This window comes from Meleagris gallopavo, chromosome 9, assembly GCF_905368555.1.
Source record: "Meleagris gallopavo chromosome 9, MGAL_WU_HG_1.1, whole genome shotgun sequence".
NCBI classification, from domain to species: Eukaryota; Metazoa; Chordata; class Aves; order Galliformes; family Phasianidae; genus Meleagris; species Meleagris gallopavo.
This window is the reverse complement of record NC_139412.1, coordinates 2,111,488-2,135,080: the sequence shown is the minus strand read 5'-3', so window position 1 is coordinate 2,135,080 and position 23,593 is coordinate 2,111,488. Positions and strand designations below refer to the sequence as shown.

Genomic DNA, 23,593 nt, shown 5'->3' with positions numbered 1-23,593 from the left:
TGTACATCTATCAGTTATCTTCCCAGCATCTTAATTATCTTCTCTCTTGGAAAGAACCACAATCTGTACCACTGAGCCAGCAAAAAGAATCCATTTTGTAAGAAGGTTCAGTGCTGAGTATGCAACAGCACTATATGAAATAGAAAAAACAGATGATGGCCAAGAAGTGGGGGTACTGACACTGAATTTGGTGTAGCAGCCATTTCATTTCTACTCCAAACAGCTTTTGCTTTGGAATTTTTTATTTGGGTTGAGGTACACTGAGCATAGACCCTATGTCAAAGCTCTTCCAGGTCTGTTCCCAGGCTTCCCTGTTACCTAACCAGTAATCCAGAAACATTACTAGCTGTACAATCGTGGTCAACTGAAGCTACTAAAAGAGGGCATAAGTTGGCAGCATCAGATACAACAGTAGGGAAATTAAGTCCTTCCCCCCTCTAATCCTCCTGTTCTAGGCTTCTGGAATACAAATAAAGCAGAAAGACTTCTGTCAAATTATAGGAGAGGGGAAACAACGTGATCCCTAAGTCTATGCCCTCCAGAACTGCAGTCTTCTCTACCAAGAGATGCTGCCTAAACCCGAGCACAGAGCTAGACTTGTACTGCATGATGCAGCACCCAGAGAGGTATTGCTGCTCTCCATCAAGCTGGAGTACACAGAACCTTTATCCCACAGAAGTGCTCTTTGCTGCAGGGGGCAAAACAAGAGGCACAGCCTCGTATCTTCATTGAAAGGCAACGTGAGGCCACCCTGCAGCCACAGGTCGGTCCAGTGGAGTTGATTATTCATGTCTTTTTTTTTTTTCTTTTCTGAAGGATCTGTATTTCCTCCTTCAGTCTAAAGCTGCCAGTTCCTCCAGGAGCTGCTCCTTCTCCTGCTGCAGCTCCTGCACCCGCTGCTTGTTCTGCTCCAGCCTGTCCTCCAGCCACTGAAGGAGGGGCCCACTGATGGCAGACATCTGGCTGCAGAGGTTCTTCGTGAACACTGGAAAGAGCAAGAGCACACCATGCCAGTGCAAGCACAAAGTCTATGCTACAACTACCCCAAAGCCAAGGGTGCTACAGAGAGCCAACAGAGCTTCCCAGCATCCTGGCTAAGGCAACCACTGATCCCCACAGGAGAGAGTCAGAATCAGCAGCTTCTGATTGGGTTATTTTACAGTCTTTTATATCTTCCTTTAAAATACTGCATTCTTTTTTTTGACCTGACTTTATGTAACAGAGAATCCACTTGGTTACACAGAGTGTGACTGAAAACGAACTGCATGGCAAAGAAGAAGAGAGAAGTTTGTGCTCTTCTGGTTTTTGTTTTTTTTTTTTTTACAACTGCTCTTTATGCGAAAGGAGCACTGGAGCTCCCAAGGACTGTTACACAGCTGTGGTCTACTCTCCCCTGAAAGCAATGCCAGAACAGCCACTCCAGGCTCTGCTATTTAGCTCACAGAGCAGCATCCTGCACTCACACAAAGGAGGAATCCTTACCTGAGCCATTATGAATCTTGGTTACAGAGTCCAGATGGGTGAGGCTAAGAGAAGAAAAGTGTGGATTAGTGACAACAGCAGTGAACTGCACTTTAGGCAGTGTAGAACCAGCCACCTCCAAGCTGCTGACACTGAAGGTGCTTTTAATCTCTTCACTTGTAAGAGATCCTGTGTATTCGTGATACCAGACTTTACTACAGGTAATAACAGAGGTAGAGCATCAAAAACCCCAATGCTGATATTTTTCCTCGTTTTTCAGACCTCTCAGTACTGGTGCTCTAGTTAAACACAGACACAGTTGCATGCAGACACATCACCATCAGCTCACACACGCTTTAGCTCCTTTTCTGCACAGCAAAGGAGCAGCTCATGGAAAAGTACAAAGTCAAGAGCACCCGAACTCCAAAACGTGAAAGTAATCAACCAACTTTTTTACAAAGGCACACACATGAGGTACTGATGCTTTTCATTTTCCGTATCTCTGCTAAGGCTGTGCTCTTGAGGTAGAACACGTCAGCAAAGACAGTGTTAGGGAGGCCTGCAGCCCCAGTGTTACCTGTGAATCCTCCTGTAGGCATCTTGTTCTTCTTGGCACAGGATCTTGGGCAGCTCTACAGCTGATTCCAGACACACTTTCCCAATAGTTTCATGGGGGACAACGTGAATAGGAATTTCAAACCTTTCATATCTAAAAGGGTATCAGATACAATTAACTGCAAAGCAGCAGAGAAAAAAAAAAAAAAGAAAGAAAGCCTTTACCAACCTACAACAGTCTGTTAAACTTGTGGGATCAAACAGGTTTACTTTTGAGAACATGTGCTAGAACTGACAGGCATTGGGAATCCTTTTATAAGCACACTCTTATCCCAAATTCCAATGATAGAAATGCTAGAGTGACTAAAGCACCGTAAAGCACCAGCAGTGACAGTACAACACATGGCATGTGCAAAGTTGGTGCAGACTCAATGCCATGCAAACTCAGAGCTTTGAGTTCTAGAGTTGAAAGCAGAAGTGAGCCCTCACACAACAGATTACAGCACAAATTCACCTGCAAACTGTAGTGCTCTACATCAGATTTTAAGCTGTTACTAAGTTCTAGACAAAGTCAGTCAACCTTCTTCAAGCAGCCTGCATTAACAGAGAACAGATCAGGCATCTCTGTACAACATCTGCTGCTCTTGATGAACCCACAAACCACTTATTTGAGACAAATAAGAAAGAAGGGACTTAGATGAAACAGAAGAACATAATATTCTTTCTTTGTACTCACTCTGAGCTCTTCTGGGCCTGAATGGACTGGAAACAGGTGTAGAGAATCCTACCTGTCTAAGAGAGACAGCACAAAGTCAGATTTCAAGTACCAAAAACCATCTGGAACTCCAAATTCCAATTCCAAATTCCTTCAGGAAGAAGAACATGCTTTCAAAGAGCACTTGAGCAGTTTGCAAAGGTGTACACTTTGGTGTAATCTTTGATTGGTATGCTAGAACTTCAAGCTCCAATAGATCCACTAACTAGGAATATAAAAATCCCAGACCAGAGCTGCTTGGGAAATCTGGACAAGACACCACTATCAGCTCATGCCACCCTGTAACAGCCTCATGAGGCTGCAACAATCAGCTGGGCAGAACAGCTGAAGGGCATCTGAACATTGCAATGCAGGCACGTCTCTTAAGCTACCTACCTTTGTGTTTTTGTCCTCAATGAAACAGGAGAAGATAAGCCCTACAAAACCCTGGTCCATCATCTGATACATAGCTTGTGTGCGGACATCTATGGACAAAGAAACAAGATAATGAGAATTGCACAGGTTTGCAAAAAGATTTTCCACCTTTTGGAGGCTGATCCTGGAATTTGGTAAATTTGGTAAGTCACAAGCTTAATCTTAAAGTACACACTCCAGGACATAAAGTAAAAATCTTGCTCCCATTAAAATATAATTTAAAAGCGTGTCTTAAATATACAAGATGAGTTAACAAACCATCAGCACACCCAGATAATCCTCTCCTACCAGAGGGAATTTGGGAAACCAAACTTTGATAGCTGGGATGTGCAACTCTTAAGAGTCCGCTAAATTAAGTCATTTCTTCGCCAAGCTGCAAGCTTTTGTACAGAACCAAGACTGCTCTTACCCACATGCGATGGCCAGACGGTGATGTGAGGGTGAGAATGATACCAACCCACAACTCTCATCGGACGTCCTGTCATCTCAGCCAACCTGTGTGTGAGTCAAGGTGCTTCCAAAACCAAAGGAGCAAGAAACCCGTCATACAAAGGCAACATCAAACACAAGGCAGAGCTTAAAAGTCTCACAGCTCAACAAAACCTCAGATCCCTGCAGAGAGGTGACAGGACACATGGCAAGAAATGGACAGACGCTTCCTCCACACAGGCAGGATACCACAAATTGGATTTTGCAGTTCCACCCCCACCCTGCCTATCAGAAGCACGGTTCTGCCTCACTTGTGACTAAAAAAGAGGAAACACAAAGGCTGTATCACAACTCCGGCACAAACGCAGGGCCGAACAGCAGCTCTGAGGAATGACGAGCGCCGGCTGAGCCCTGCGGCACACAAAGGGCTCCGGGCTGAGGCACGGCAGCGCTGCCGCCAAAGGATATCTCTGCTTCGGTGGACGCGGCCGAGAGCTGCTCGGGGGAGATCTCCACTCGGTCCTTCCTCTTATCCGAGCGGCGCAGGATGATCACGGAGTGGATGTGGACGATTCTGCTGGTGTCGACCTGGTAAAGAGAAAACGGCTGTTCCTCCGCTATGGTAACGGCCGCCTCAGGAGGAGGGCGCTGGGCAGGGCCGTGCTGGGCGCCGCCCGCTGCAGGCGGCGCTGAGGGTGACGGCGAGGGCCGAGCGCGGTACCTCTCCGATGCAGAGCCCCATGACCTCCTCCTTCTCGGTACTCAGCGCGTGGTTCAGACACACCAGGAACGCGTCGGCCTCCAAGTGCACGGCCTGCACCGCCATCTTGCAGCCTCCCGTCTTCCCCGCCGCCGGCGGAAGTAGCCTGGGCCCACCTCCCAGAGCGCTCTGCGGACGGACCAATCTTGGAGCGGCTCCCGGTCTCCTTCAGCCAATCGGCGCGGCCGACTTCCGGTGCTGGGGCGGGCGGTGCGTCGCGACGGAAGTTCCGTGTGGACCACGCGAGCGGCGGTCCCGGGGTTCCGCGCGGCGTTCGCCGCCCGCACCGGGGCGGGGCCCGGGACCCGGGGGCGGGGGGCCGGGGCGGGGCTCGGCGGCGGCGGCCATTGGGGCCCGCGAGCAGGCGGGGGGCGGCGGCGGGGTCAGGGGGGAGGGCGGGGAAGGCTTCGCCGGGCGCGCACGGCGCGGGCTGTCAGCGGCGCGGGGCCGCAGGTAGGTGACGGGCGGGGGGGCGGTTGCCACGGAGACGCGCCGCGCCCCCCTCCCCGCTCCATCGGCCTCGCCGCGCCCCGCTCCCCGCGCTTCTCCCCCCGCCGCGCTCCCGGCCCCGTTTCGTCTCCTTCGGATCCCGCCGAGCCGCGTCCCGGCGGGGTGCGGGGCGGCCCCGGCAGCGGCCTCCGCGGTAGAAGCTCGGAACGCGGCGCCTTCGTCACGGGACGCGCTCCTCCCGCACGCCGCTCCGCGCTCGGGGCCGGCCCAGCTCCGCGCTGCGGCCTGCGGGGAGCGAGAGGGGAAAGGCGGGCACCCGGCGGGCTCCGGAGCCCCGAGCCGCACGGCCCGGCACCGCCCGGGTTGCTGCGTGGTGCCGAGAGGAGCGGCGGTGCCGTCGGAGCGTGACGCTGCAGTCTGGGTGCCGCCCGGGGGCTGTTCGTAGGTGCGGGTTACGAACGGGGCGCTGGAAGGATCGGTTTGTAGCGCTTGTTTGGGGGCTCAGCGAGCTGACTTTTTTTTTCAGCCCCGCCTTCCTAAGGGCTCTTGTTGCTTACTGATAAAATCGGTGAGAAAGTAGGAATTGGAGACGTTTTTCCCTTCCTGGAGTTGCACTGTGGGTGTCTCAGCCTGTGTCTGGCCGCAGCTCCCCTTTCCTCGCTGTGTTTGGATCACTGATATCCCCGTCCTGCTCCAAACCAAGAGCAGTTTTGCCTGACCTGCAGCTTGTCTGGCAGCACAACCCTCAGCCTTCCATCCTGAGCCTACAGCTGTGGAGTCTGGGGGAAGTTTGGGTCTGATTAAAGGGGCGAAGGCTGAAAAGAAGACCACAAATTGCTGCCTGTTCTGCTCCGGGTCCTCAGTGTGAGACCTCACTCTGTGTACCCATCACACCACCACGTGTGTGCACAGGGGGCTCAGCCATACACGTTGTGCTGTAGTCCCCTTGACTGCAGCTCAGCAAGCCTGAAGCAGGCCTGTGTTGGGATAGGAGAGGTTACCTGCTGTAGGACATGGTGGTGTTTGCTTACTGATGTTACTCTTCCACTGCTGAATCAGTGCTGAGCTGACGGCGTCTCCTCTTTCTGTAGAAATTCCAGCTTCAAACAGGCTATGAAAGCAAAGTTGTTTTGGGGGCATGATGGAGCTTTTGGCATTTTACCACAGAGTAGGAGAGTGTCCTGGCCAAATTCCAACCTGGGTAATTACATTCTGCTGACTGAAAATGAGCAGCAGTGATTGCTGCCTTTCACTGCCGGGCAAAGCACACATAGGCTTGAATTTGTGAACAAAATAGGGTAAAGCAGAATGACTCGGGCTTACAGAAACATCACTGTAACTCTCATAGCTCGTTCCTGAAGGTCTTGTGAGGTTGGTTTGGCTGCTGTTGCATTCCTGCCGATGCCAGAAGCCCGACTGCTGGGGCACTGCTTGGAATGGCTGTAAGGCATTGCAGGACGGCAGTGGTGCTCTTTGTGTCACACCTCCACATTCCCACACATCAAGCAAGGGAACAAACAGAACAGGAGAAAAAAGAAATATTAAAAGAGCGTTCCAGTCCTAAATTGCTGTGACAGTGCTGTTGGGGCTGACCTGTGGTTGGTGTTTTGTTTTCAGAAAGGCTGAGTGGCCCTTTGGTTCCAAAAGGTAGAGAACCACAAGTGTACGGTATAGAAGGCAACGTGGAAGTGTGTTTCCTGTTCTGTCTGTATAACAATATTTTTCTCTCCCTGACCTTCCCTGCTTTATTTTGTACCCAGATGTTCTTGCCTCTGTCTGAAACATGCCTTGTAACTTCACACGCTTTTGGAAGATCACTGTGTTTCGCTGGGATAGGAATATTGCATCTGCTTCATAGCAGGAAGATGTTACATGTATTGCAGCTTAATTCTGTTCTACTTTAAACCTAGATAAAGAATGAAGACTGTCCGTACCATTTTGATTACCTCTTCTAGGGTTCAAAGAGAGAATCATTTTCCCAGACCTCCGCTTGCTAATGGCTCAGCTTGATCTAAGCAGTGTACAGACAAACTTGCTGATAAACCAAAACCCTTTTGGGAAGAGCCACCTCCATGTCCCAAATTCCGTTCCTCCTGCTGATGTCGTTGGCTCTTGGTAAGCACCTTAAGTCTGAACCACACGAAGTGACGAGAGCTGCTCATGAGAAGATGGTGTGAGTGTGGACCACGCTGCCGTGCCCATAAGGGATGAGAGGAAGGACCTGCACAATGACAGCTCCGCGAGTTCCCAGTCTGAGTCTCCAGCATATGGAGTCTCATGCTTTGTCTCCAGATTGATCTCCGTTCTCTTTAAGCTAATTGCACCTGCTGTCACAAGTTTTGCTTTTGGGATTTAGACCGTCGTTAACCACAGAACTCCTGCCTCGGTCACATCTTTATTTTTCTTCCCCCCCATCATTTTGCACGAAGACTGTTAATAGGACTGTTAGCGGAATAAGCAAAGCCAATATTCACAGGGTTTAACCGTGCACCTACAGCACCTTTTGCCCCAGAATGCCTTACAAACGCCGCTCAGCACACGCCTCCCACAGCACAACCCGCCCAGAGACCTCCTTCCACCCGGCCACCACCTCAACCTCCCAGAGCCACTTCTAGGGACGTTTCGGCGCGTAGCATCTCCCACCGTAGGCCGGCCGCCCCCCGAGGTGCCTTTCAGCTCCCAGAGCTCTCCCCACGGATGTCCTGGGAACGAAGGAGCTGATGCCACACGCCTGACGGAGCGCAGAGGAGTGACGGGGGATGGCTGAAGGAGGGCAGGCCGGCGCTCCCCCCGTGCGGCTGTGGGTGCGACGCGTAGGTGTGTACTGCGATGAGCACCGCAGAACGTGGCTCGTGGCTGCGGAAGAGGCAAGTGTCCTTTGGGCTTCGCCGGGATTGTAGCTTTGCTGTCGCAGGTGCCTCTCCTGCGTTGCCAGTAACTGCCTCCTCTCTTTGTTGCTTTCCACCAGGAGGAAGGTATGCTGAGGGCTCGGATCCAAAGAGTTCAGGTTCCCCTGGGTGAGGCGCTGCGACCCAGCCAGCTCCCCCCATCCCGGCTGCCTCACATGTGGCAGCTGTCCCAGGGTGAGCAGTACAGGGATAGTAACTCTCGCGTTTGGGAGATAGAGCACCATCTCATGGTAAGGATGGTGGCGACAATAGACCATAGTCATTCCTGTTTGTGAAGTCATTTGAGATCCTTGAGGGACGGCAGAGGACTGTTATTGTATTGAAGTCCAGTAGCTCTCAGCCCAGTAACTGCAGCCGTATTGAACTTTTCCTTGTCGCTTACAGCTCGGTGGTGTTGAAGAACTGCTGCTTAAACTCGTGCCTGGTGATTAATCTGGTATGTGGAGACATTACCCCTGCTTTGTACTGTGCTCTGTTTATTCCCCGTCATTCTTTAATATGAATTTTTGTCTTTCAGGAGCAGTGGCTCTAGGAAGATGTCCTTGTATGTTTTGTACAATAAATGATTCTCTCTCCACTGAAATGCGGCCACCCCTGAGGTGGAAGCAGTTAAACAACACACAGCAACATCACATGAGTTTAGGACAGGCAGTGAAGAGGAGTATCGTGCCCAACTGAAACATCAGGGGGAGTTCTAGGTAGGCAGAATGTAATTGCCCTATGATGTGGAGCTTGGCCAGGATGCTGGAAATAGGCAATAGAAGTACTGTAGGGCAGGGGATGGGCAGGAGGCTGACAGCAGCCCCGACTCGAGGCAGGGCTGAGCTGTGGCACTGCAGGGACTGAAGTCCTGTGCTGTGTACAGCCACAGCAGTGCTTTCATTCCGAGCTCTCCCACCCCACTGCTGCTCCCCCCACTTTTTGTTTGTCTGTTGGTTTCTCATGAGATCCCGGTGACGGGTGGGTGCTGCAGCTGCAGAAAGTCAAACTGATGGCCCGATGTCCGCTTTCTGGGAATCTGATAATGGCAGAGCTGTTTCTTTTGGGGGAATCCCAGGAGGATTTCTCTTGCAACAAAAAATCCCCCCTTGTTGTTTTTCTGGGACGAACATAACGATGATGTTCTGCTGTTTTTCCCAAGTTCCTCCTCCAGATGCAGTTGCATGGCTGTGCCAAACTCCGGGATGCACAGAGCTCGCAGAGAGGGCTCATCTTTTAGCAAAAGGTTTAAAGGCATAGAACTGTTAAAAAAGAGCCGTGTTCATGTGAGTCGTTGTTGGAATCTTTGTGCTTCCAAGTGGAAAAGAACACACTTCGACCAGGGGAAAAGGGAAAGGCCTTCAGGCGTAGCTCCTAGAACTTCCCTGTGCGTTGACGGCCTCCAGCCAGGCCCAAGGGTGCGTTGGGAGGCAGCTGGCAGGTTGCTCCCCAGGAAAGGAGTGCTGTGAGCATTTTGTGTGTTCATTGGGAGTGTGGGGAATCCCGTCTGTTGGCAGCAGGTGCATCCTGACCACCTGCAATAGGGAGGGAAGCCAGGAGCTCTTTGCTCAAAGGCGCTGTTTTGCCCCCTGCCTTCCCCAAACGTTATTTCTACAGTAACATTTTCCTGTCGTTTTAGTTCTCCGAACATGTCCCAGAAGGATCCCTGCCAGAAACAAGCCTGTGAAATACAGAAATGCTTGCAAGGTACCGAGCATCATTTTGTCTTTTTGGTGTCTTGAGTTTTGGTGGAACCTTGTTCTTTTCACATCTCCCCGTTCTCCTTTCACTTGAGGAGGAAGCGAGCAAGCACATGAGCGTGACCTGACCACAAAGCCAACAAAATTGCAGCAACTGGTTTTAAAAGAATTCCTTTGTGCTTGATTGTAAGGAGCGAGACACCACGAGCACACAACGCAGCGTTTCTCACAGCTTTTCCAAGCTGAGCATTCTCTGTGCCGTAGCGGGAGGCTGTGTGTAGTCTCAGGACTGAGCTGTAGGCGGGGAGAGCCAGACGCTGTGAGAGCTGTGTTGGAGTGGGAGGTGAGGCTGTGGGTGGGTGGAGCGAGGACACACAGAGCTTGGAGCTCCGGGCACAGAGATGCCTGCAGGAGCAGCCAGGTGTGTGCCTGGCCTGGGGGCAGCAGGTGGACCGAGGGCCTCTCGGAGGCCTTCACAGCTGTTTTGTGTGAATTGAGCAAAATTAGTCGTTGGGAAAATGGAGGTTAGGTGATAACGTGCTTCAGGTGCCTGAGCTGGGGAAGGCAGGTTGGTTACTTGCAGAGAAAAATATACTTCTAAAAAATGTAGTTGCTAAAAATGGGATTTATAAGACATTGGAACATTTCTGTGTGTGCACGCAGCTCAGCCACATTGGGAAGAGTGTTTTCTGAGTCACCCAGCAGAGCTCTGTGTGTGAGGAGCTTTGCTGGAGGGTGACTGGCTGTGAGCCCAGGGCCGAGGGTAACAGCAGTGCTAGCAGCAGCTGGGCATGTTAGCCAAAATGGAGCAGAGGGACGGCTCCATTTTGCTCTTGTTGTGGTTACAGCTGGTGTGGTAACAGCCCCCGATGGCTGGGGAATGGCATGGGAGGAGGAACATGGGGGAGAAGCAGGGAGCAGCAGCATTCAGTCAGTGGATATCCGTGTTTTCTGGGATTGTTTATTCGGAAGCTGTGTTCAGCTCAAAGGAAGGGCTCCAATAATCCTCGCCTTGCATCCCCAGCACTTGTAAACATGCTTTGCTTTTGGTGTTTGGCCCTCTTCTGGTCCCGTTATGACAGTGCTGTTTTTGTGACTTTCACAGAGGTTATTCCAAGTGATGTACTCTCATAGGTTTGTGTACAGATGTGATCTGAATGGCTCAGTGCTACCAAAGAGGCTTTTCCTCTGCTGCGTGCACACCTCGCTGCCCCACCACTCCTGTGGCCAACATTTCAGTGAGCTGTTGGTTGTGCTGTGATATTGCCCCAGTCGCACAGATGAAGCAGCTGAGTTGACAGCAGAGCAATTTTTCCTGCAAGAATTAATGCGATAGAGGAAGTAAAGCAGAGCCTGAAGTGACCAGTGCACACAGATGGTGTGGAGGATGAGGACAGGAGCAGGGAGGTGCAGCTTCTCAAAGCCATTTTGCAGAGGATCACTGTTTCAAAAGATGTTGCCTGCTTCCTCTGTGAGACTGAATACCCACTGTAAACCATAAACTTGATCTGTGTTTTGCCATCCATCGTATGATTGCCTTTCTGGAGTGATCCCCAATGGGTAGCAGGGCATAGCTGTGGAAACAGAGCTGCACGGGGATGGTTAGGAGAACCCTTGGAGCGTGTGTGGTAGGAACACGATGGCAGGGAGGTGTCAGCTCTCCTTCCCAAGTCTGTGCCTTCTGGGCTGCCAGCTTCCTCCGGAACCCCCAGAGCAGCTGGGGCTTTGGGCAGCAGGTGGAGCTGAAGGTGTTCTTCCCAAGGCACCAGCTCCTTTGGCCCTGCTTTCTGAGGGCTGGGCAAAAGCCCTGGTGGGGCTGAGCCCCCGCTGTCACATATCAGTCAGGATGAGGTGGGCAGTGTCATCCCCAGGACGTGGCTGGCAGCTCATCCCATCTCACAGTGTCTGAGAGCACGCTCCTGGGAAGGAAAGGAGAGGTGAAGGCAGCACTGAGACGTGGCTGAAGGCCTCCCCGAGCTGGAGGTGGGAGCTCAGTGCAGACGGGCTCCCGTTGCTGCTTTGGCTTCCTGTGAGCACTGCTGTGCAGAACCGCATCCTGCCCACAGCAGGCTGATGGTGGGAGGGCTGCAGCCACACGGCCCGCCCCTTCCTCTCCCAGCCCTCCGGGGATGGCAGGTGCACTTGTCCCCTTTTATACCAACTCCTCTTTGCAAGCTCTTAATTTTACTGCCGTACACCTTGCAGTGATGAGGCAGCTGGGCTGATCCAGCTGAAAAGCACTCGGGAGCAAAGGGACAGCACAGACAGGGAAACTTCATTCCTCCTGATGCAATAGATGCAAAACTGGGGAACTGAATGTGCTCCTGTCCATAGCAGCAGGGCTGACAGCATCCTACCCAGCTGACAGCAAAGGGAGATTGTAGAGCAGGGGAAGTGGTGGAGTGTCGGTGAGCAGGGCGTGCTTTTCAAAGCAGGGCACCACCCAGCAGCCCAGGGTCAGACACGTCCCCCCAGGGAACAAAACCAGCTCTCCTGTGTAGACTTGGTGTCTCCTTCTTATTTTCCAGCGAACAACTACGTGGAGTCTAAGTGTGAAGCTGTGCTTCGAGAGATGAGGAAGTGCTGTGCCCGGTACCCCAAGGGCAGATCCATCTGTTGTTCAGGTTTTGAGAAAGAAGAGAGAGAAAAGCGTAAAGCTACTTCAGAAGGAATTCCCCCACCACCTCAGTAATACAAAGCAGCTCCAGCAGGTGCCAGAGCATGGACTCACCTGCGGAGCCCAGGTGTGTGTTTTTGAGCCTTCTCTAGACTTTCTGGAAAGCCAGAAGGCTCCTAGAACACACCACCCCGCGCACCAAAAAGCATAACGCAGTACCAAGAGATGGCCTGGTTGACAGACTTTATTTTCTGTACCAAAACATCATCTACATTGTCCTCGCATTGCATCCGTGTCTGTGAAAAATCAATCTGACGTGTTTAGAATGCTTACCTTACTCTAACCTATCCTTGCTCTCAAAATGGAGGGCTGGAACCAAGTTACTGTGGCGTCTGGAGGGGGAGGTACAGGAAATGTGCTCTTAAGAGTGAGTTTAAGTGTGACACATGAAAACAAAGTCCATTTTGACACAGCAAAGGTATTGCTGCCGTCGGGCAGCAGTTCTAGGCAACATTCACCTGTCCAGGGGTTCAAGCTCAAGAATGGGAATCGGGTCTGGGGTTTGTTCCCAGGTCTTGCATAGCTCACGGTGACCACGCGTCACTCTGCCTAAGTGCCTCACTTTCCCCCTGGACAGTTTAGATGACTTTCTATTTGAATTGCCTACACGCTGCTATTTGCATGACAATAAAGATGTTACAGGAACATTATTTCAGGGATTGCTACAGGAATAGGATCTTTTTTTAAAAAAAGAAAAAAAAGAAAAAGCAATATTCGTTTGGAAATCCTGACTGTTGATATAAAATTTATAAATTTCTGTATAATTGAAGACCTTTAAGCAATATGTTACCAATCCAGCATATCTGGGTGTGCTGGAACCCAGAGGCCTATCACAAAGCCCTGGGCTAGATCCAAGAACCGATTTAGGTGCCACTTCTGAACACACAGTTGTAGGCACTCTCTGTCAGTACAGCACTTCAGACTCACACACAACCCAATCCGTCTGTGTCTGGACCCCAGGGAGAGGTGGCTCTTCAGTAACTCTCACCTGTGCAGCAGAATTTCCTGTGACCTGTAGGAAGAGCTCGGTAGTCAGGTTCCTGCATCACCCTTCAGAGCTGCCTCTGTCTCTCCGTCCACTGTAGCAGGAGTCCAGGCACCTCAGTGGGTGCCAAGTCCATTGCAGGGCCCAGGCACCGAAATACCAGACTTCGAACCCACTAGGCTCCTAACTCTGTCATTAGATCTAGCCGTAAAGGACTTTTGTGCTGTGATAATTAACTACAAAATACAGCTTCTATAAACAGACCACTGTAGTCTAGGCACAATAGTTGAGTGTATTGAAGCCTAGAACGGCAAACCATCTGTACCTGCTGCTCTGAAATACCATAACACGAAATAAATGACTGGAACAAACTGCAGTCTGAGTGTGGTTGTTTACTGAGAGCACAACACAGCTGTAAGCTGGGCTGCTTGGCTACATGTGATATCATCAGGTTGAAATAGAAGCTGCTCGGTATTTTTATAACTGGGACTCGGGCTCAGATTAATTCAGGGATAGCCCTGCCCTCCCACCCCACAAAAAAATGACAATGACAAAGTGGGGGTGATGGGGCAGGTGGTAGGCTTGGAAAGTGGAGGAAAAGGATGACAACAACGAGAAGCAGCTCAAACATTTCACAAGTGGCTCATTTTTCCCTCCTGCCCTATCCGAGTAGGAGCAGTGGGAAGAAAATCGCTACTGCACACCAAACAGAGTTGTTCAGGCTCCTGCTGCACCTCCTTAAAGGAAACCTTTGTCTCCGTGCCCAGTTCCGCTCAGGTGGAACAAACTTGGTCAGCTGTGAGGGTGAGATGAAGACATGCAGGTTCCCGAGGAGTCAGCAGATCTCACACAGAAATTAAAGCAAAACCGTTTAATAAAATATCACTTCAACAAGCATTTACATATAATATATAAAAAGACTTTAAAAAGCCTAGTGTGTTTTAAACCCTCCCGTGCTGGCACGGATGCCAGAAGTGGCTGACACAAGAACAAAAGGGACGTGTGTGTTGGAGGGGTGGGGGGAAGACCTCATCTTGGCACCTGCAATAACAGAAATGCATCCCCACAGGTTGATGGGGCACCAGAACTCGCAGTGTGGGCACACAGCATCCACCACCACCAGCCACGAGTCTCACACTGGCACAGCAGAAAGATTTGCCAGCTCCCAGCTGCTCCCTGCCCACCTTCACACCCAACAGAATTTGCCTCAACCGCTCTCTTCCCCTTGCAGCAGTTACTGAGATGTCCTGGCTCCCTCTCTGGGCCATTCCTCTCTGCAGCAGCAGATGAGGACCCCATGGAACAGAATGCAGTACCTCCCACCATGGGCAGACAGTGCCTGACCAGAGGCTGGAGGGCAGCCCTAAGGCCTGTTAATGATTTACCTTCATTTTGTCCCTGGAGAAAGGTTTGTAAAGAACAGTGCATGCCAGTTGGGTTACTCAACACACCAGGCAGAGGGGAAGCAACACTTCCCCTCCAGGAGCAAGAGATGCCCTGCGATACAAATGTATTAATTCACACACATTCAGCTATGCAGGTTTCCTACAAACACCTGCTTTTTTTTTTTTTTGTCACTCCACTCCCAAGCATGAATTTATTGAGGATCTATTTGCTGCATCACTTCACTCCTGCAGCCCCTGATGGCTTTCCTAAAAGTCATCATTAAAAGGATGCAAGCCCAGCTGCTCCTCCCTTCACCCCAGAAGCAGAGATACCAATTTCTGCTTCTTGACTGCCTGCAGTGTGAGAAAAACACCAACTAGATCAAAGTGTTGCCACAATCACACTTCAATCAGAGGCGAAACAAAGCTAACGGCTGTCAGTGCTCATCCCAAAACCTCTGGAGGCTGAACCCACACTTCCAGCCCTCTCAGCAGCTCTCTGGGGACGAGTCCCCCTTTTACCCACACCAGAACCAGCCACGTATGTTCAGAATGGCATCACACAGCACAAGAGATGGGCTGGAGCACGTCCTGGTCACTCACACACATCACTGTTCTCCAGCTTGTTCCCTGTGAAGGGTGTGCTGACCCACATAAAAAACATTCTGGGGAAGAACACCTATCTGTACCTGCTGAAGGACATCACCCTGAGGTCATTCAAGTCCCCACACTCTGCCAAGTGCTGTTGCCAATCCAGCATGGCCATTGCAGAACACCTCTAAGATACAGAGATTCCATTTTTCTTGTGGGTTAGAGTTCTGCTCTGCACACAACTGTCCCAAGAGCAGCTGAGCCCTGCACCAGGCTACTGCTGTCAGAAATATACAAGGGGATTAGGCAAGCAGCTTTTTGGGGGGGGTGGGGAGGGAAACAGTAAATTCAAAGAAAAAAGGAACATAAACAAGGCAAAGAGCATGGAAACTGCCTACTCCTACAAAGGAGGCATACCCTGGTTTTCCCCCAGTTTTTATCGTTTAAGCATAAGCACCCTGCTTCTTGTAAGCAGAAAGGTCAGAGATGGTGCTCAAAGCAGTTCTAACCAGATTTCTCATCCTCCCCCTTCCATTCCAATGGAGCTGGCATAAAGGAACCTGGATCAGTGCAACGTACCCTGAACAGGGATGCAATTCCTACCTGCAATCCCATCCCAAGCAGTTACAGCTTTAAGAGCATCAACATCAAAGCAGCCGGAGGTCACGGCAGACCTAGAAACACTGCTCTGAGCCCCAAGGTGGCTTACAGTAAGTGGCACAGCAGAAATACGCACTGCTTGTGCCAGCCAGCCTGCCACAGGCAGGGGAGCACCCTGGGACCAGCCCACCACAGGAAGAGAGCACCTCAGCACACCTCAGAAGCTGGCAGCTAGTGACTGAGCAAGGTGCTGTATGGAACAGGAAGCTGGGAGACCTTCAGAACACAACAGGGAGTGGGCCCCGAGTGACACGCACCGTGCTCAGTTTCCATCAGCAGCACCAGAGCTGCACTTCCAGTAAGAGCTATAAATAACAGCAGAGGGAAAGCCAAACAGCCACCTATGTGCAGTGCAGAGGCAGGGAAAGGGAGAGAACCCCTGCCACACACAAAGTATGAATGTGCTTCTTACCCACCTGCCTTGGGCACAGCCCACACTGTCCCTCAGCACCTCTGCAGCCACACCAGAGGACAGCCAAGCACATCTGCACTTCACACACCAGCTCTGCACAGATGGAAGCTCAGGCTTTCCAGCGACCAGGGCAAGATAAATAGCAGTGAGGAGCTGACAGCTGGTGTACACATATACTGGCAGACAAACGTAGGTCCCAGGCACTGGAGAAGAAGCATGTTATAGAGATTTCTCTGCCATTACATGTTTATGAGGCTGCAACTCATCCAGCAACCTGGGGCTAGGCATATTCAGTGGGGAAAGGAATCACTATGATACACTGAAGTCAAAAGCTTTCAGGCCAATACAGCACCCAAACAGTCCAGACAGGTAAAAGTTGGAAATCAAAAGCAGAGTTGTAAGAAATAAGGGCTGGAACCTGTGAGTGTAGGGGCTGCAGGGGCTGAACCTGCTGGAAACTACCACTGACTTCTACATTAGAGGAAGAGGAAGAAGAGGACAGGGAGGCTGAGCATGATGAGTCGACTGTAGTTCCTAGGAAGCCATTCCAAGCAGAAATCCTCCAGCAAACCCTCCAGTCAGGATAACATTCTTCTTCAGAAATACGATCACCTAAGCATAGGAGAGAAGAGCCAGAAGTGTACCCCAACAGCAGCAGTCTCTCACCCACCCTCCCCACGGTAAGGCACCTCAGGCTGTTCTCTGAGGTGGGTAATGCTTGGAGTGAGTAATGCTCAGCCCCAAAGTCCCCCCCAAGCTCCTCACTGTACGCACAGCTCCTGAGCTGTGACACAGCCCCAGCACTGCCCAGACTCTCCAACAGCTGTCACACAGCCAGAGCCCACATAAACCCCCCCCCATATCAGACACATGAGGCTCTGCCACAGGCAGCACACTGTGACAATGGCAGAAGGGGCTGCTGATAGACGCACGTGCTGCTCCATGGTACTGCAGAGCCCAGTGCAACCAGGCCACTCCCCTGCTAGATCTGCTTTTTTCCCTTCCCACCCCTCCAAATCCAGCACGGAAGCTTCTTGAGCCTTCCTCCCCACCCCTGCAATCCCAACACATTTTCCTTTAATCCCAAGGAATTTGCACAACACACGGTGAGCTGGCATCATGCCGAGATGCCTCAAATACTGTTTGCCATCTCACTAGCTTCGTTTTTACACAAGCACTCCCCCTTTGCATGTGCATGACAGAAAAATCCAGGAGTCCATCCCATTTTTTGCTGTCCCACCAGCAGGATACCTGCACACACCTTGGAAGAGCTGTCTCACCTCATCCACTTTGCTTTTCACTTCTGGAGACATTTTGTTACTGCTGCTGTGAAATTTCAGCTGCTGCTTGGCTTTGTTTACATCACGTTCCACGAGCTTCCAGTCAACTTTGATGTATCCTGTATGGTTTGCAATCTAGAATTTCGAGGGGCGGAATGAAAGACTGAAGTGAAGTACTGTCAGGAACAGAACCCCCCTGCCCACTTACCCACCCCCTTCTCACACCCTGGAGCAGCAGATCAAGAGAGGATGAGCACACAAGCTTAAACAGCAGGCAACGCACCACCTCTTTGGTATATTAATTGTCCTGCAACATCTGCCTCCCTCAGTAATCCTCTAGAAGAAGGGCACACTACAGCTTACCCTGTTTCAGCCCCTCCTCTAACACAAAGCTGGCACCCCCTCCCCCTCACAACTGCCACATCCGCTGCTGGGACGCTCTGCAGCTCTCCTGCTGCTGTGGGTGGACTCTGCTATTAATAGCCAGTTCCTCCCTAAGTATTTTATCTGGTCAGGATGATTCAAGGGTGAAGCTCTCCAGGCTCAGAGCAAGCTGTGGGCTTTCAGCAGAACAGGAAGAGTGAGATAGAGCACCTCAGGAGCAAACAACCAAAGACTGCTGAGTGAGCCTCCTGAGGGAGGTCTAGGCTGCATTTCAGGATATCCAAGAGATTCCCCTCAGTTCCAGAGTTCTTAGAAACCAGAAGGACAGAGAGATTCTCTCCTCCTCCTCAGCACATTACAAAGACCCTCATCTGTTTTAGCCCGACTCCTCAGGTAGCACATCAGAGACACAAGTACACGTTCTAATTAACTTCATAAGCAGCATCTGAGCACAGCTCCAGTTCTAACATGCTGTGGTTACAGTACCTGTGGGGATGGGCTGCTGTGTGTGCCAAGGAACATTGCACAGCATCCAGAGCTGTGCAGAGCAGGGAACACCCCACATGTCCCAACAAGCAGCCATCAGACACAACCCATCCTTACCACCAGCACTTTTCAGGAGGCCTGGCCCACCCTTCGTACCCACCTGAAGCAGGAAAAAGCCGCCTCCCACCGCTGTTGCTGCCAGCTTTCCAACCTTCTGGAAGATGAATCCAGTACACCTGCAAACCAACCAGGATCCAGTGAGAACAGGACACCACTCACATCCCTCAGCACACATCCCACAGACAGTTCTGCCTTTGGTGCTAATTGCTCAATGCTCAGAGACAGCCTGACTAACAGCACAAGCAAGCCACGTGCAAGCAGAGAAAAAGGGAAAGAATTTGTGCCCAGTCAAGTGAGATGCTTTACAACTTTCTACTCCTCACTATGGCATTCCAGGCTTTCACAGTTCTGATTCTCCTCTCTTCAACACCAGTGCCCTCCCAAAAGCTAACTGCAAACACGTGATTTAACCAAAATCAACTCGTGATTTTGGCAGGGTACTCTGTTTTTTTGAGTAGCAACATTTGTGAAAGAATTTCTTCACAGTAGAGGTGACGAAGCTCTGGAACAGGCTGCTCAGGGAGGTTGTGGATTCTCCGCTGGAGATATTCAAGACCCAGCTGGATGACTACTTGTGCAGCCTGCAGTAGGGTCCTGCTTTGCAGGGGGCTTGGACTCAATGATCTCCAGAGCTCCCTTCCAGCCCCTATGATACTGTGATCATCTTCAAAAGGAGAGCTGGCAGCACGCCTGCTGCTGCTCCACAGAAGAGCACAGAAATCAGATCACAAGCCTACAGCTTCTTTGTTGCCTGAACAACTTTTACTTTTCATTTCTCAAATGAGAAACTGCTGATGCAATGGTTCAAAGTTACACTAGTCTCAAACATGGTTTTAAACTTTCAGCACTGCTATAGCCACCAGAGCTCCAGCAGGCAGCACCCTGAGTACAGAGCTGGGCGTATTGTGTCACTCAAAGCAACCTTTGCTTTGACCACAGTTCCCCCATCAACACAGCATAACAACACAGCAAGCTGCTCTTGCCCATTTTTTAATAGAAACACTTGGTGAAGTTACCCGAGAAGCTGGTAGCTTGGATTTGTTATGACAAAATGATCCATCACACACTTTTAAACAGTTATCTCTGCGTCACATAAAGACGGGGGCAGCAAGACGCTGTGAGCAAAGCCACAAGCTCCACCCAGAGCACCCAAACTCCAAACAGGCAGCGTGCCAACAGCACCAGCGTGCAAGGCACGGCCATGTGCTCCCAGGTGAGGCGTTGGCGCAGACCCCCAGCACACAGCCACCCCTCAAGGAGAACACTGCTGTAAGAGCGAGGACTGCCTTCTCCACACAGAGCTGCCACTCACCATCCCGTCACCCCTCCGATCACCAGCTGCGTGGCCACGTTGTACTTCTCGGCACTCGACCCGGAGCTGGGGGCAAAGACCTTCTTCCACCACGGCCGGCTCTTGGTGTACTCGGCCAGGTCCAGCACGTTGAAGGCGTCCTCCTTCCTTCCTGCGGGAGGGCGGGCACGGAGCTGAACGACGGAGCCGCCAAGCCTCCCGCCTCGCAGGGCTCGCCCTCACACCCCGCCCAGGCCTCACCCCGCCGTTCCCGCGCTCCGGGCCCCTGAGGGAGGGCAGCGGGCTTCTGGGCCCGGCTCCTCAGCGCGCACAGGCGCAGGCCGCACCGCCCGCCCGAGGCGTCGCTACTGGAAATAGCGCCGCATAGACCCCACAGGGAGCGCCCAACGGGACCGCCCAGCCGCCAGGATACGGGACCGAGAGGAGGAGCCGCCCCGGTGGGACGAAGCCCGACGCCGCCGCCGCCCACCTCCGCCCGACGCAGCCATGGCGCCGCTCCGCTCCGCCGCCGGGCCGGCCGCACTGCGCACGCGCGCGCTGCCACGCCCCCTTACGACCCCCCACTCCATGTAGCCACGCCTCATCGCGTGGTCACGCCCACATCGTAGCATCGCCACTTCGTAACCACGCCCGCTCTGTTGCTCCACCCCCACGTAGCCCCGCCCACCCGCAGGTCCTGGTCTCCGGGGCACCCGCGTGGATGCGGGACACGTGGCTGTGGCGTGGACACGGCAGTGTGGGGCTCACAGCTGGGGGTCACAGCGAGCATCGGCTTTCCATAGGGCACAGCAGGCCTGGCTGAGCTCTGAGCATGCAGTGCCGAGGGCTGGGGTGGGCGGGGGGGGTGGGAGGGCAGGTAGCCCCATGCCCCCAATGACCATGCTCTCATGAACACAAAGAGAAGGAGACAGCACTCTGTGAAGATTTATTTACTCTCTTGCAAACACAAAGCTCCTGCGTGTGCTCTTCAGAGTGCCAAAATCCCTCAGCACTGCTCAGCATCCCCTCCATGCTCCCAGCAGCTCCATCCATCCCATGACCAAGCACAGCTCCTGTTCGTGCAGCATGGTGGTGGTCCTTTGGTGACCCAGTAATCAGATGTAGCTGTTAGTGAGACTGTCGGACAGATCCTACACCGACTACTGAGCGGCCAAGGGCACCATGTCTCCGCTGGGGTTCCGTCCTCCGGGCAGGGCTAATGATGAGCAGAGGGATGGCTGTGGCAATGGAACAGCTGGCTGCCCACTAGCAGCATTCTATCTTGGAAATCCCACACCAACAGTGATGTCAGGCAGTACCGGGCTCCTCTGCATGTCCGCATTGTGGTTGTTAGCTCTGTATCCTCCAGAACCAGGCCTCCCCTCATGCTCCCCCCGGTGCCAGCTGAGTCACCCCTGAATGTCTCCAAAGCCCCCGCTGCCCCCAGCATTGGTGACATGGCCTCGTCCTTCCCCACACACGTGCACTGTAGCCTGAGATGGGCACTCAGCTTCCTCCTGCGGTGGGGAAGGAGCTGTGCTGCCGGCACTGGGGGTCCCTGTGTTCCAGCTCAGAATGGAGGGTGGCACCTGTGCACCCTGCAGTCACCGAGGCTCCACTGCGAGGCACCAGCCTCACTCAGCCCAAGGAGTGCAAGCCCAAAAGCCCTTCCCTGTCTCAAAAGCTTCCTGTCCCTCCCAGTGCAACCGCCACCTCCCAGCCCACATGGCCGGGTGACCCAATGCTCAGCATGACCTGCACCGGGCAACGAGCATCCAATAAAACCATCTTTCCCCAGCAAGCTCCCTCTTGCAGAGCCCCTCCAAAATGCTGGGACCCTCCCTGGGTGCCCCCCTGCTGCACCATACCTGGCCATTTCCACCAGACAGCGTGGTTCTCTGCCAAAAGCACGTGTCCTTGGTGCACGGGGCCACGGAAGGCTCCAGGCTGCTGGGTGGCTCAGGGGGACATCCATGTGTCACCACCCTCATGGCCATCGTTCACTGCTGAGGCTGCAATGGAGAGACTGCTTTTAGTACGGCGAGAAGCGGCGGCTGAATTCCCCTTCCCCTGGCTGGGACGTCCGTGGTGGTGTCACACAGCTGTGCTGGGACAGCCCCGGCACTGCGGCCGTTCGGGGGCACGCTGCAGTGCACAGAAAGGAAATTTGCAGCCCAGCCCCGTCAGAGCAAGAGCACGGGGATTTTCAGCGGGGTTTCTCTCTCTGCCCCTGCCTCTCATTCTCTCTTCTCGTTTTCTGGAAATGAAACAAACTCAGGCTCCGGTTTTTTGTGTCGCTTTGGTGGGAGTGACGGCCCTTCTCCTTCACTCCCCTGTGGCTGCAGTGGGGATTTTTGGCTCTGGATGGCTCCATCTCGCACAGCTGCTCCCTCTCTTGCCGACCCCACGGGATGGGACTGGGCAATGCAGACCCCAGAGGTGCTGTGTGCTGCATCCCAGCAATGGGCAGCAGCTTCGGGCTGTGCAGAAGCTCTCCGTGCATCCGTTTCTTCTCTGCAATGATCGAGAGAGGATTTTTCTGGGACAGTTCCGAACCAGACATCCCCGTGGAGTGACGCTGAATTGCTGTTGTTAAATTTAGCCCTGTCTGGGGCTCGCCAGGAGCTGTGCTGGTGCAGGGATGCCTGAGCTGAGAGCTGGGGGACGGGGAGGAAGGGCAGTGTCAGGTCCTGAGTGCAGCCGTTGTGGGGTGGAGGGGATGTGTGTCTGAATCCAATCACCTCTGGAGGTCTGAGGTTTACTTCAGCCTCCCATTTTGGCATTTGAGATGATGAGCTGGGCACCAAAACCTGCTCAGCTCAGTGTATGTAAACCCATCTCCAGGCTGACCCAGCAACAGCATCCTGCAAGGCAATTGCTATGAGCTTCATTTAATCAACCAGGGTAATTAGGTGATTTAGGACTGCGTGCCTGGAGGCTGCTCTGCTTCTCCCAAAGCTGAACTCTTTTAGCAGCATCCCTGCAAAGGCAGTGGCTGTGGGAGCAACCTCTGGCTGTGGGTCCCCCTAAATGCACGTCCCCCCTTAAATGCATGTTCCCTCTAAATGCACATCTCTGCCTAAATGCACATCTCCGTTCAGCTCCACAGGTGCATTTTGGGAGCACAGCCATCATGCTCCACCATCTGGGCCATCCAGAGCTGCCTCCAACATGGGAAATGGGAGAGGAGAGCTGATCCGCTGCCCCGCTTACTGCAGGGAGAGTAGGAGGTGAGGGGACCCGCTTTGGGATCTGCTCCACGTCGGCATTTCTGCTCTGGGGCTGTGCTGAGGGAGCTCAGAGCTGGGTACATGGGCTCTCACAGCTGTGGGTGGGATGCTCAGTGTGGGGCTGCCTCCCTTTTTTTGGAGCTGGGGCAGCAACTGCACCAGGAGGGCCAGGTGTTTCCCCCATAACCCAGAGCTTTGGTGCTAAAGGAAGGACTTTTACCCGCAAGGACAGAGGAGGTCGGAAACCCCCACAGCATCCTCTGCTCTGGCCGAGGGACGTGGATCCGCCGTGGTGTGCAGCACCGTGAGTCAGCATGGCATGGCTCCAGGCAGGCATGACCACTGCACTGGGTACGTGCCAGCCAGCAGCGTGTGCCTGCGAGCCCACGTGGCGAGGCCGTGCCCTGGGCACACAGGAGGAGGGATGGGTATCACAGCCCTCAGGTCCCTCGCTGTCACCGTGCCCTCTGCCCATGCGAGTGCTGGGAAAGGCGCACTCCCCGTGGGCGGCCGCTGCTGCGGAGCTGCTCTGCATTCCCGAGAAGCCACCGTGAGTCACTCACTCACTCACTCACACACACACACACACACACAGAGACACACACAAAAAGTCCCAGGAGAGATTAGACACCGTGCACTGCGTTCTGAGTCATTTCTACC

At 52.9% G+C, this 23,593-nt stretch overlaps 4 protein-coding genes across 6 annotated transcripts; 2 read left to right on the top strand and 2 right to left on the bottom strand.

Annotated features, from left to right (window-relative positions):
• Positions 1–224: 224 nt before the first annotated feature.
• BRCC3 (BRCA1/BRCA2-containing complex subunit 3) lies at positions 225–4,538 on the bottom strand. Its single transcript, XM_010715004.4, has 8 exons — positions 4,356–4,538; positions 4,103–4,222; positions 3,615–3,702; positions 3,167–3,255; positions 2,753–2,808; positions 2,039–2,170; positions 1,483–1,526; positions 225–985 (listed from the first exon to the last, which is right to left on the bottom strand). Exons 1-8 carry the CDS (start codon positions 4,458–4,460, stop codon positions 834–836), a joined length of 786 nt encoding a protein of 261 aa, XP_010713306.1. The 5' UTR covers positions 4,461–4,538; the 3' UTR covers positions 225–833.
• Positions 4,539–4,734: 196 nt separating this feature from the next.
• CMC4 (C-X9-C motif containing 4) lies at positions 4,735–13,465 on the top strand. Of its 3 annotated transcripts, none has more exons than XM_085230837.1 (3): positions 4,735–4,847; positions 9,372–9,439; positions 11,961–13,465. In XM_085230837.1, the coding sequence occupies exons 2-3, from the start codon at positions 9,382–9,384 to the stop codon at positions 12,122–12,124; spliced, it is 222 nt and encodes a 73-aa protein (XP_085086963.1). In that variant the 5' UTR covers positions 4,735–4,847; positions 9,372–9,381; the 3' UTR covers positions 12,125–13,465. The 3 variants fall into 3 exon arrangements, with proteins under 3 accessions (XP_085086963.1, XP_010713311.1, XP_010713309.1); XM_010715009.4 differs by lacking the exon at positions 4,735–4,847 and adding an exon at positions 5,159–5,289; XM_010715007.4 differs by lacking the exon at positions 4,735–4,847 and adding an exon at positions 8,310–8,451.
• Positions 7,570–9,442, top strand: MTCP1 (mature T cell proliferation 1). The gene is made up of 5 exons (XM_003205630.4): positions 7,570–7,711; positions 7,813–7,983; positions 8,138–8,189; positions 8,271–8,451; positions 9,372–9,442. Exons 1-3 carry the CDS (start codon positions 7,604–7,606, stop codon positions 8,183–8,185), a joined length of 327 nt encoding a protein of 108 aa, XP_003205678.1. The 5' UTR covers positions 7,570–7,603; the 3' UTR covers positions 8,186–8,189; positions 8,271–8,451; positions 9,372–9,442.
• Positions 13,466–13,950: 485 nt separating the features above from the next.
• FUNDC2 (FUN14 domain containing 2) lies at positions 13,951–20,351 on the bottom strand. Its single transcript, XM_085230838.1, has 5 exons — positions 20,194–20,351; positions 19,725–19,875; positions 18,453–18,528; positions 17,423–17,557; positions 13,951–16,754 (listed from the first exon to the last, which is right to left on the bottom strand). Exons 1-5 carry the CDS (start codon positions 20,333–20,335, stop codon positions 16,677–16,679), a joined length of 582 nt encoding a protein of 193 aa, XP_085086964.1. The 5' UTR covers positions 20,336–20,351; the 3' UTR covers positions 13,951–16,676.
• Positions 20,352–23,593: the final 3,242 nt, after the last annotated feature.

Excerpts from the sequence above, each read along its gene's own strand:
- BRCC3 (XM_010715004.4), bottom strand. The coding sequence starts at position 4,460 with ATGGCGGTGCAGGCCGTGCACTTGGAGGCCGACGCGTTCCTGGTGTGT. Across the intron at positions 2,809-3,166 it reads TTGAGGACAAAAACACAAAG|ACAGGTAGGATTCTCTACAC; the intron begins GTAGGTAGCTTA and ends TGTCTCTCTTAG. Across the intron at positions 2,171-2,752 it reads CAGGCCCAGAAGAGCTCAGA|ATATGAAAGGTTTGAAATTC; the intron begins GTGAGTACAAAG and ends ATACCCTTTTAG.
- MTCP1 (XM_003205630.4), top strand. The coding sequence starts at position 7,604 with ATGGCTGAAGGAGGGCAGGCCGGCGCTCCCCCCGTGCGGCTGTGGGTG. Across the intron at positions 7,712-7,812 it reads GGCTCGTGGCTGCGGAAGAG|GAGGAAGGTATGCTGAGGGC; the intron begins GCAAGTGTCCTT and ends GCTTTCCACCAG. Across the intron at positions 7,984-8,137 it reads AGATAGAGCACCATCTCATG|CTCGGTGGTGTTGAAGAACT; the intron begins GTAAGGATGGTG and ends TGTCGCTTACAG.
- CMC4 (XM_085230837.1), top strand. The coding sequence starts at position 9,382 with ATGTCCCAGAAGGATCCCTGCCAGAAACAAGCCTGTGAAATACAGAAA. Across the intron at positions 9,440-11,960 it reads AATACAGAAATGCTTGCAAG|CGAACAACTACGTGGAGTCT; the intron begins GTACCGAGCATC and ends CTTATTTTCCAG.
- FUNDC2 (XM_085230838.1), bottom strand. The coding sequence starts at position 20,335 with ATGCTACGATGTGGGCGTGACCACGCGATGAGGCGTGGCTACATGGAG. Across the intron at positions 19,876-20,193 it reads CATGGCTGCGTCGGGCGGAG|GAAGGAAGGAGGACGCCTTC; the intron begins GTGGGCGGCGGC and ends GCCCTCCCGCAG. Across the intron at positions 18,529-19,724 it reads ATCGGAGGGGTGACGGGATG|GTGTACTGGATTCATCTTCC; the intron begins GTGAGTGGCAGC and ends GTTGGTTTGCAG.